The sequence below is a fragment of the Octodon degus genome, unplaced genomic scaffold (assembly GCF_000260255.1).
Source record: "Octodon degus isolate 3935 unplaced genomic scaffold, OctDeg1.0 scaffold00080, whole genome shotgun sequence".
NCBI lineage: Eukaryota > Metazoa > Chordata > Mammalia > Rodentia > Octodontidae > Octodon > Octodon degus.
The window spans coordinates 343042-355805 of record NW_004524656.1 but is presented as its reverse complement, the minus strand read 5'-3'; the positions used below and the strand labels follow the sequence as shown (position 1 = coordinate 355805).

At 36.0% G+C, this 12764-nt stretch overlaps 1 protein-coding gene and 1 pseudogene across 1 annotated transcript; both read left to right on the top strand.

Annotated features, from left to right (window-relative positions):
* Window positions 1–12764, top strand: part of LOC101569364 — a 19209-nt pseudogene that overhangs the window by 410 nt on the left and 6035 nt on the right.
* Window positions 7446–12577, top strand: LOC105742895 (olfactory receptor 8G1-like). The gene is made up of 2 exons (XM_012515852.2): window positions 7446–7629; window positions 11230–12577. Exons 1-2 carry the CDS (start codon window positions 7624–7626, stop codon window positions 12178–12180), a joined length of 957 nt encoding a protein of 318 aa, XP_012371306.2. The 5' UTR covers window positions 7446–7623; the 3' UTR covers window positions 12181–12577.

The window sequence follows — 12764 nt, the reverse complement described above, 5'->3', positions numbered from 1 at the left end:
TTTTTTATGGAACCGGGGATTGAACTCAAGCCCTTGTGCTTGCCAGGGAAGTGCTTATTCCACTGAGCCATCTCCCTGGCCCCTTTGCTATGTAGTTTGGACACATAGTGATCCTCCTGTCTCAGATACCCTAGAACTGGGAATTTAGGCATGCACCACCATGGCATGTGGTACTGGGGATTGAACTTGGGACCTTGTGCTTGCCAGGCAGGTGCTTATGCTGCCAAGCTATCTCCCTAGCACTGCTTTTGATTCTGTTGAGATGATATCATCACATTCATTGATTAGCACATAGTGAGACATCCGGAATCCTTTGGATGAATTCTGCCTGACTACGAATGATCTTTTTAAGTGCTATTCAATTCAGTTTGCTAGTATTTTGTTGAAGATATTTTCATGTGTATCGAAACTGAATCTTGAGTTACATGCATCACTCTGGAACCCTAACAATACCCTGCACATTCTCATTTCTAACCCATGGCCAACAAAACAAAGAAATCACAGCTATGTGAAATCTTAAGTATTAGGAAACAATGGAGATTAAAAAAAAAACTGTTTTCCCAACTGTTGATAATTTGGGGACATAATTCTGATAGGAAGACATTATTATTATTATACTTACAATAAATTCCTACTCTTTATACCTAGAGTACATTTGAATTTTTATGACATACATATAACATCACATCCAGCCAATCTTCATAGAAGTCTAGTAGTTTTGAGCATTAGCTTTATTAAATATCACACAAGTGTCTCAAAATAATTCTAAGGGAAACTTTAAAGTTATGATCTCATCAGTCTCCAAGAATATTGAAAGGTCAATACTCAGTATTCTTTCCAATATACTCAGCAGCCTTCATTCCTACAGTGTAAAAAATTATTCCATGTAATTTTGTGGGGACGAGAAGAGCTGCATCTATGCTCTACTTTTAAAACCATAGAATCCTCTGGTTCCCCTTCCCTGCCATGACACATAGTGATTCACATGGTAATTTACACATCTCTACCTGCCTGCATTCCAATGGTCATAATGCCTAATGATGACAGACTCCCCTACATTGAGCATGTCCTTGACTATTATAGGTAGTAGACACCACTTTCTTTCTCATTTAAATACAAATAGAGAGATACCCTTGGTTGTATAGATTGAGAAGGCACTAACTTCATTAAACTACTTTCAGAAATTCAATTTAGTTCATACATGAAATTTATATTGGAGCATAAAGGAAAAATAGTCAGTTGCTCATGACAATGAAAAAATAAGTGCTAAACATAAATGTGAGAAATGTACTCACAGGTACATAGAATTTGTCTTGTAAAACATTTTGTAGCTACTCTTTAAATGATAAGTAGTGTTTAACAGGACAGAATGATTGGAGAATTATAAAAAAAACTGAAAGAAGAGGAAAAAACTTAGAACCTTCTGAATGTCTTTTTGTTGATTAGCCAAAGCACATGGTATTTTTTGAGTTATCAAGTATACTTTAAATATTACATTTGGAGATTATAAAAATCTTTCAAAGATAGAAAGACTGGTTTGATCTTTATTTGAAGATTATGCAAACATAATGACTTCTAGGTTGATATTCAGCAACAATATCCTGAATTTGTATATATTAATGAGGATTAATGTACAAAGAAATAAGCACAGAGATAAATCAACTACTACTGCTATTTTTAGAAATAAAAATGTTGGACAAATGAAAGATATTTCAGAGAAAAACAGTTTATTTTTAATTTTGTTTATTTTTTAAAGGATACAAAATGGTAAAAAAATAAAAAACAATACAAAATTTCATTAAAGTAATGGCAATTTGACTTTTATATTGAATAAAGTTATCTTATTAGTTGATATGTTGCAAGATATAAAATTACAAAATTGGTTTCAAAAATGTTATAGGAAATTAAATAGAAAACAAAATTAAATTTGTTTCTCAGATTACTAGATATTTTTTCCTATTTTATAAAGGTAAAGCAGAGGCTGTGGTTCCATCCTTGGTGTGTTGTACAGGTCCCATCCCCGGGGGCTCAGTGAGATGACCATTGAGACTGGCTGTGGTGGTGTGTTCCTGAAATCCCAATTCTTGGCAAGCTGAAAACAGGAGAATCACTTCAAGTCTGAGCTACATACTGAGATCCTCTAGACCCTGTACTAAATACAGTAAAAATAATATTAAAAATAAAAAAGATAAAATAAATAAATAAGTTAAGCATTAACTGCTCTTTGCACTCAGGACATAAGAGAACCTATACTGTAACATCATATCACGCAGTTGTGTCCCAAATTCTCTGATCATGAAGATTATGGGGCCACAGAGCAAATGTGATTGATGTCATAGAGTGTGCCTAAGGAGACTCACATGGAGAGAAAACATTCTCTCAGGCTTTCATAGAGAGCAAATTGCTTAAGCAATGGCCATGACTCATCCACATGGCTGACACTGACAAAGGATCTGCAAAATGTGGTACAGGGTTAAAGGATAAATCCTCAGGGGACTTGACTGACCTTATCAGATACAAAAGTTACATTTCTTGTTATACAGGTCTTGCTTTATCTTGATCTTAACCATCTAGCAGAAAAGTATAAAAATGAGGTATATAAAGTAAAGCCATATTAATATGCTAAACTGTGAAAGGTTCAAGTCAACAACTTCTGGGGATAACCCACTACTATTGTGGGCTGCTGGACTCTGTTGGATTGTTTTGCTGAATTTATTCACCTATAGTATTTAGATGCCAATGGAATGTTTTGCTGACAGGACTAAACAAAAAAAGGGATACAAAGGAAGGACCATTTTGTATCTATATATACAGAATAGTTAGTATAGATATAAAGCTACTTTCCTTAATTCAATGAGAAGAAAGATTTGTACTAGCAGTGTTTGGACAGGATATCCTGTCTGCATCTTGTACTATGGATAACCACTAAGAAGATAACAATGTACAATATTAATTATTGAAACTATCCTATTAATCAGTGTTGAAACTTTCTTGTTGCTATTTGTTTCTCAGTAAAATAAAATAAATAAATCATAAAAAACTACTCCTTTCAATAGACCAGTGCAAATCAGCAGTATAAATATGCAAACTGTCCTGCATACATACATAAGTGTATCTTCTTTCCTTCTTTCTTTAGTTCTTTGCCTCATTCCAATTTTTTCTTCCCATTGAACACATTCTTTCCCTTTCACAGGATCTGTTGGGCCTTTCAGATTTTATTTACTTTTTCAGGTTCTCACACTAGCAAGACAATACAAAGATTGCACATGTAGGTATAATTTATTCACTTACCTTACAATCTCTAATGACATCCATTTACCTATAAAAGCTTCAAATTTACATTTTTTATACCTGAGTAATACTCCATTGTGTAAAAATGCCACATGTTTTATCCATTCCTCGGTTGATGGACATTTAGGTTGTTTCCAAGATTTATCTATGACTAATTGTGCTGCTATAAATATGGGTACACATATATTACTGAGATATGATGATTTCAGTTATTTTGGAAAAACACTTAGAAGGGGAATAGCTCTAATCTTAGCTTTTTGAGGAATCTACACATTGATTTTCATAATGTCTGTACCAGTCTTCACTCCCACCAAGAATGTAAAAGGAACCCCATAACCCCTCCAGCATTTGTTATTGGTTGATTTTTTGATTATAGCCATTTTCTCTGGCTGATTATAGAATATCAGTGTTGTTTTAGTGTGTATCCCTTGAATAACCAATGATGTTGAGCATCTTTTCATATATTTATTTGCCATTTATATTTCTTCATTTGTGAAGTGTATACTCATCTCAGATGGCAATTTTTGGATTGGCTCTTTGAATTTTGGAGGCTTGATGTTTTGAAGTTCTTTGTTCTACACAAAAGTCTTCTGTCTGTGGGACAGTTCATTATAGTTTTTCCCCACTCTGTGGATTTTCTTTTACTCTGTTGGTGAGTTCTTTTGACTTGCAAAAACTTTTCAAAGAGATGAGCTGCCAATTGTTAATTTTTTTAAATGTATTTGGTACAGGGTATCATTATACAGCTTGGACTCACTGTGATCCTCCTGTTTTCACACTTCCAAAGGCTGTGACTGCAGGTGTGTGCCAGCACGCCCAGTCTCACTGACCAGTTCAGTGCACCTATAGGCGGGGCCAGGATTGCATGTGGTGCCAAAATCCAAACCCCGTCTCTGTGCCTGCCTAGACAGGCACTTAAACTGCTGAGCTGTCTTGCTGGCCCTGCCAACTGTTAATTCTTTGAAATGTTTTCCGTGCATTTTTTCATAAACTCTCTACCTATGCCTATATCTTTAAGATTTCTACGACTTGCCTCCCCAGAAGATTTAGTGTTTCAGTTTTTTTATTTAAATCTTTGACTCATTTTGACTGTTGTTTAGTGTAGGATGGTAGACATGCATCTATTTTTAGGTTTTGGAATGGGCAAAGCCAGTTTTCTCTAGCACCATTTATTAAAGAGGCTATTTTTCTTCTAGCAAACATATTTGGCTTCTTTATCAAAGATAAGGCAGCTACGTATCTTTGTATTTGTGTCTGCATCTTCTAAACTGTTCAATTGATCCACAGGTCTATTTTTGCCAGTACCATGCTGATTTTATCACAGAAGCTTTGTGGTGTAATTTCGAGTTAGAGATTGTGATGCTTCCTGTCTTTCCTTTTTTCCTCAGGATTGATTTTGCTATTGTACATCTCTTCTGGTTGTAGATGAATTTTAAGAATGTTTTCTCTGGATCTGTGAAGCATACTAATGGCATTTTAATTTGGGTTGCATTGAGTCTGTATAAAAGTTTTGAAAGTATGCCTATTTTAATAAGGCCTATTTTTCCTATCCAGGAGCAAGGAATATATTTCCATTTTCTGAAATCCTCTTCAATCAGTTTTGTCAAAGTACTATAATTTTCTCTGTACAAAACTTTTACTTCTTTTGTGGATTCATTCCTAAGTATTTCATTTTGGGAGATGTTATTGTCAAAGGTGTGGTTTCTGTAATTTCTCTGTATGTTTGTTGGTTTTGTATAGAAATGCTATTGATTTTTTAGTGCTAACTTTGGATCCTGCTACACTGCTTAATTTGGTTATTAGATCTACAAGTCTCTTGATGGAATTTTTCAGGTTTTTCTATGTAGAGTATCACATCATCTACAAATAATGATAATTTCCTCAATAGTTCACACACAGAAAATAAAATAAATAAGTAAAAATAAAAAATAAAACCTGCTGGTCACAATATGGCTATGAACCAGTGATCTCATCTAGGCTCAGAATTGTAGTCTCAAAATCTTCTCAGACTCACTAGATCAGGACATGCATTTTAGACAGTTCATGGGAGAGCTGTGCACACCAGTCTTTCTTGTTAATTAACAAGTTCAGGATTCGCAAAAATATACTTGAAGAAAAGGTAGACAACTGGGGAAACTTAAGTGGTAATTACTGCCATTCTCCAGGAGGTCTATCTCCAAGAAATGAAAATCCTTGGAGAGTATTTATCTCTTGTGATATTTGTTGCCTGGCAAACCCAGGGCAAATCTCCAGAGCACAGTAATCAGAACCATTAAGGTAACAATAAAAGTTAAAATTGGAGATGCTGACTCATGGTACAAACAAGATTAAATACTCAGACTGAGGCCAGGTCCTGCCTTCCCTGCTCCAAAGTCGCCGAAGGCCAGGTACCTGTGGGTCTCATTGGCAGTATCAGTGCTATTGTCCTCCATGTCAAAGATAGCAAGTTGCAAGTAAAATTTGACATTAAGGTTTCAGAAAGACAAAGGTGAGTTCATTTACTCTATGCTTATAATTTGTAACCTTTAGTTAGGTCCAGAAATGATGATTATGAAAACCCAGGGAAATGTTCCTGTATGTATGTATGTATGTATGTATGTATGTATGTATGTATTTCTAAATTAGTCTTCCAACTTCCCTTGATGTACCAGATGTGTTTCTGTTACTGGTAACCCAGATGAAAAATTATCTCTGTTGCCATCAGCATTACAGTATAGGTCACAGGGAATTTTTCACAGCTATAAGCTCCATTCTTAGATGACTGGGATGGAAGCGTAACTTGAACCCAGTTCCTTGAGACAAGCTGGAACATCAGAGGAAAAGCCCCTTAAGTGGCTAATGCTGCTTAGGAATAAAAGCCATCTGCACAAAGAGCAGAATGACCCAGGCAAGGAGAACAAATTGGAGATGATTTCTACCATGAATAAAATTTTAAATGAAATATAGAAGAAAATAAGGATTTACTAGACAACAGAGAAAGTGACTGTCAAAATCATTTCAGGTAGAAGGAAAATCAAATCAAAATGTTAATGGAGTGAATGACATTTCCTAGGAAATTAAAGAAGTCAAAAGTGTCACTGCAGAGGAGGAGGATGACATCATGAGCTAAGTAAGGGTAGAGGAGAAGTTAAGTGGGTATTTGTATTATTATAAGATAATTTAAGTAATTTTTTTCCTATTTTTAAGTAGGTTGCCATTAAGTTTATTTTCTGATATCTTCACCAGCTTCTCTATACATTTTATATTGTCACTGTCCTTTCCTGAAAAGGACACATACAAATAATACATGTATACACAAGAGACTTAGGATGGATGTACAGCTACTTTCTCCTAGTTCATTGAAAAGAAAGATTTGTACTAATGTTGTTTAGACAAGATAGCATGTCTGCATCTTGTCCTCTGAATAACTACTATGAAGAGAACAATACGCAATGTATTAATTATTGTAACCATTCTACTAACCTATTTTGAAACTGCTTCATTGCTACATTATCTTTTTTTCTCATTAAAATGAATAAAAAAATTAAAAAATAAAAATAAATACATATATACATAGCTCAAAATGCAATATGCTGGGTTCATCACGGGACTTGCTTACCTCCTGCACACATAGAAAATACTTACACCAGTACCAACACTGAGGTAACTGTCCCTATTGTGTAGATGGAAAACAGTTTTTGCCAGATGGTGATATCTAAGAGGTTCTGTGTATTATGGACGCCTCTTCACTATTTCAAGAACTAGGAAAAAAAAAAAAAAAGCAAACCAACACCATTATGACACACTGATAGAAATCTAATTCTATGGCACATGGGTTTGGAAGCTATGTTATAGCCCCCATGGAGATTATTGTGCAATAATATAATAATCTTGACCAATCCATTATAGTCTGTAATTGATACTCTTAAATGAAATTCACAATTCCAATTGTTTTGCTCAACATATAGTTTTCCAATGGCTTCACTGAGTTAAGAAATGATGCCTTTGTGTTTTATTCCTAAGGTCCTTTTGCTCTTTGCAGACAGAACTGGACACTGGGTCAGCTCGGCCAGGTGCTGTGTCTGCTGCCAGTGTTCTTTAGTTTCTGATCTCTGGAGCTCATCAGCTAACAGCCCATAGCCTGTGATGCTTATTTTCCTTTCTTTACTGTTGAAGGGCCTGTACTGCAGCACATGGGGTCAACACAAAGGAGGGGACCTCGCATAATAATTGAGTGCTGTTTAGATAGCAGTTGCAGGCCCAACTGGTGCAGAGATCCAGGACATTATCAGATGTTATTGTGGTGATCCCATAAAGGGGCAGAGCTGTAACCAGAGAAGGTTCTAGAAGGCTATGGAGGTAAGAACGTTGAATATGGTCCCAGATTTCTCTCTCTTTCCGATCTTAGCTACACCAGGTTGTGCCCTTCTTTATCTAAAATGGCAACAGTAGCATCTGAAATGGCTACGAGGACAACAATATACAATGTATTAGTTATTGAAACTGTGCTATTAATCGGTTTCAAAACTGCCTTATTGCTATTTGTTTCTCAATAAAATTAATAAAAAATAAAAATAAATAAAAATGAAATGGCAGGAGTTGAGGAAGGAAACATCTGATACTGGAGCTGCACCCATCTTGAGAGTGACATTGAAGAAGAGTGGCCACTGGGTAGCTGGGGAGACACAGAAGGGAGCTTTTCCAGACCACTGGGCTTGCAAAGGGTGGTAAAGAGAAGTGAGTGGAGGGCTATAACACCCCTCCTTACCAAACTATACCTCCCACAAGACAAGAAAAACAAGAAATCAAGCTTGTGTTTGTCTCATTTTCTGAACTAACTCAGTCATGATATGTTTGTAAAGAATTGTTATTTAAACTAAATTTAGGAGTTAGTATTTTTTCCTTAGATTAAGTTATTTGTTCCAACTATTTTCCCAAAAATAGATAATCACCATACTTGATTTGCAAGTTTATTCTATTTTACTTTTGTGAGAGTAAATTGTATTTCTTTTTCTGTATTTTAGGGAAGGGTCTACACGGCGTTCAGGGTCTCACTACTAGATTGACTTTGTAGTGAATCTCCTGTTTATAACCTCCCAAGTGCTGGGATTGCAAGCATGTGCCACCACACCCAGTCTTAATAGCTGTCTCAGCACACCCCCAGGACAGTGCCAACAGGGTAGGCCCAGGGGTTGAACCCCCAGCTCCTGTGCCTGCTTGCAGGAGCTTTAATTCACTGAGCTATTTGGCCAGCCCAAATGTAGTAGTTTAGTTATCATGAATAAAAAAGACTGAATAGCCTAACTTCAAGATCCCATGAAAGAAAATAGCCCACCTGGATAAAGAGTTAACTCTAGCAGCTAAGCCAATGTTAGAGATACAAAGATAAACATAAGAAGCTACCATAAAAAGGAAAGGAGGTTCTTTCTTCCTGAAAGAAGCCTTGATAAATTGTTTGACAACTCCTCCCAACTTAAGACTTCTTGACTTCAAACAAATTTTGAGAAAACATTATAAATACAAAACAACTAGCTTCTTTGTGAACTCTTGAACTCATCTCCTTTGAAGCAAGTCCCTGTGCTCTAAAGCCAGGACAAGGAAAACATTTTGCACTTTTTCCTCCTCATTTTATTATTTCTGATAAACATTCTCTTAAATTCCACATTTTGTTCTCAAATTTATTCACTTTTGGGAATCAAAGGGCTTGGGTTCAAGAAGCCAGACAGACAGCTCAGCAGACTAAAGTGCCTGCTTAGCCAGAGGGCAGTGCCCAGGGTTCAATCCCTGGTACCATATGCTATGCCAGCCCCATCCCCGGGACATGCTGAGATGGCAATTGAGACTGGGTGTAGTTGTGTGCGCCTGTACTCCCAGTGATTGTGAGGCTGAAAACAGGAGGATTACTATGAGTCCGATCTGTGTAATCAGACCCTGTATGTAGACCGTGTATTGAATACATAGAAAAAGAACTTGGGTACATAAAAATTAGCTGCATTTTTAATATGAACAAGTTATTTGAAGCTATGGAGGTAATATACAGGAAAACTAAAAACAAAAGAGCCTTATTCTACAGATCCTACAGATTAAATTATCTCAGGGGAACAGGGCTAAGGCAAGTGGTTAAGAAACTTGTTTTTATTTACAAATATGTACATTTCTACATGCATCATTTTTAAATATAGTAACCTCCGTGAGAGACTCTAATGATCAACTATACTGAGAAATATCTGATATAAACTGTGTTTGTACTCAAATATATTCCACATCTTATTGTAAAACAATGCCCTCCCCAATTCTATCTTCTTCCCAATCATAAGAGCCTGTATCATCTGATGGGATGAGATGAATATAAACTTTATATATGTAACGTTCATATTGAGTAACTAAAATGTTGGCTTTGATGCAAAATTCCCTTCACTTGGACTGGCTGGATGGTAGAAAAGCAGACACTTACTAATCTTATATATGGATGCCAACCTCAGAAATTGGCAATGATACAAAATTCAGAGTATGCTCATTGACCACAATGATATGAAAAGAGACTTTTAAAATAGAAATAGGAAAGATTACTCAGCATCTATAAAGTCAAGAATTCACTTTTACATGATATATGACAAAATGAAAAAGTAAAACACCAACTAATGAATATTTTTAAGTGAATGATATTTCAAATTTAATACATTAAAATTTGTGAGATAAAACTAAAGAGCTGAGAAAGAAATTAAAAATATTTAGGACCATAGAAGAAGGAACAAAACTTGAAGTATTAATTTAAGCTTACACTTCAAGAAGTGTAAATTATGACACCAAAATATGTGCGGAATGAAATGATCAAGCAAGTATAAGTAAATGTTCCATATTTCATGTTGTTTAACATCCAAATATAATCTGGAATTTTACAAATTATGCACCCTAGTTAAATTATATATTCACTGTTTAACAGAATAGGAGACAAAATTTATAATTCTAATAATTAGATTAAATATATAATTAAAATTCTAATAATTCCCTTATTGTGTGCCTATACTTTCTATCCCTTCTAATTTACAAAGGAAAAATTAAAATACTTAGATTTTTCTTTTTGCAACTTGAAATCAGTAATTACCACTTATATTCCTGCTGGTACAATGTTAATGTCTATGAACACAATTAACAACTATGCTTACCTTTTCTGATTAATAAATCTCTTACCAATTATATTACAATTATATTATAAAATAAGTAAAATTGTTTTCTTAATGATTGAAAAATCATGATGTGAACCGTTTACTCATCTCGTGGTACCAATTAATAAACGATGAGGTCCAAATATGAGCACAGCAAATTTGACTTCAAGGCCTAGATATTAAGTGACTACTCATTCTGCATCCCTCAAAGGAAATCCAGGATACTGGGTATGTGACTCTCAAAGAGCTAGCTGTGGCTTACTGCAGCTTGATAGATTTGTACAATGATTGTTGTAAGTGTTGATTCATTTTAGTAATATCTGAAGTGCAGAAGATTTCATGGAAAAACCCTAATTTCTTGACATTATATGAAAAATGAAAAAGTTTCAAAATACTATCTATGCTCACTCCTATCAAAAATTCATTTCTATCTGTGTAAGGCAATGGCCTATCCATCTTGTGATTTGAAATCAGTTCCCAGTCATTCCATTTATCTTCATAAACTTCTCTAAACGTTCAGGCTTGCAAATCTCAAGTCAGATATATTGTCTTGAAGTCATTGAAATGTTAAAACCATAACATAAAATCTCTGAAGATTTTGAATTATTAAACATATAAGTATCACATAAAATCATTATATATGAAAATATAGATTAACAGATATTACACTCAAATTGTACTTAAATAAGGTGATCAAGACTGAAATGATCATATAGAAATAAAGGGGGTACCCTACTACTAAAGGTGATAGCAATCACATCCTTTGAAAAACTGTGTCTTCTCTCTCCTTCAGAAACTGCACAGAGGCATGGCATCAGGGAACTGTTCCACAATGACTGAGTTCATCCTTGCTGGCTTAACTGAGAAGCCAGAGCTCCAGCTGCCATTCTTCCTCATCTTTCTGGGAATCTACATGTTCACAGCAGTGGGGAACCTGGGCATGATCACCCTGGTTTGGATCAGTTCTCACCTGCACACCCCCATGTATTATCTCCTCAGCAGTTTGTCCTTCATTGACTTCTGCCACTCTACTGTCATCACACCCAAAATGCTGGTTAACTTTGTGACAGAAAAGAATGTCATCTCCTATCCGGAATGCATGACTCAACTCTACTTCTTCCTCACTTTTGCTATCTCAGAATGTCACATGTTGGCTGCCATGGCATATGATCGCTATGTTGCCATCTGTAGCCCCCTGCTTTACAATGTCATCATGTCTCATCAGGCATGCTTTTCCTTGATTTTAGGGGTGTACATAATAGGCGTATTTTGTGCATCTGTTCATACAGGCTGCATGATTAGAGTTTACTTCTGCAAGTTGAATTTGATCAACCACTATTTCTGTGATCTTATTTCCATCTTAAAGCTCTCTTGTTCTAGTACTTACATCAATGAAGTATTGATACTAGTCTTTAGTGCAATTAATATCCTTGTCCCTAGCCTGACCATTCTCGGCTCCTACATCTTTATCATAGCCAGCATCCTTCGCATTCGCTCCACTGCAGGCAGGTCCAAAGCCTTCAACACCTGCAGCTCCCAGATCTCAGCTGTTGCTGTTTTCTTCTCTTCTGCTGCATTTATGTATCTTAATCCATCATCAGTCAGTTCCATGGACCAAGGAAAAGCCACTTCTGTGTTTTATACTATTGTTGTTCCCATGCTGAATCCCCTGATCTATAGCCTAAGGAATAAAGATGTCAATGTTGCCCTGAAGAAAATGTTAGAGCGAAGAGTACACTTATGAAGAAAAGTGCTATGGAGTATATATATCATATCTGTCATGAAATATTAATCTTTAACTATTCTGCTCTATAAATTAATATGTGTCATTGTAGTCCCTCAAAAAGTTTCTTCATTTGTTGGGATTCTGTTGACATTTTTAATGATCATAACCCCTTTCATGATCTTTCTCTCCAGGTAATCTCATAAGTGTAACTGAGGCATAGACTATAAAAATAACAGAGGATGGTATGCATATTGTTACTCACTAAGTGCATCTCCATCACATTGTCCATTTGCTTACATATGCTTCTTAGCATAATAACAATACCATCTTCCAGCAGTGATTGGTGCTCTACATTTTATTGCTTGATGTTGTCTTCAAATTAGTTGTTTAGATTACCAGAATGTGAAGAATTGGTTTTAAAAAAACAACAAAAACAGTCCTAGCCCAGGTCCAGTGAGTGTGTGGAGAGCTTCCTGCTACCCTGCGCCGGCGGGACCAGTCCCAGCCCAGGTGCAGCGTGGGCCGGACCCTCTCCCACCCCCTCGGGCCGCCCCCCACCACTCCGCCCTATCTGCCCCACCCCTCCCGCCAAGTAGGAATTT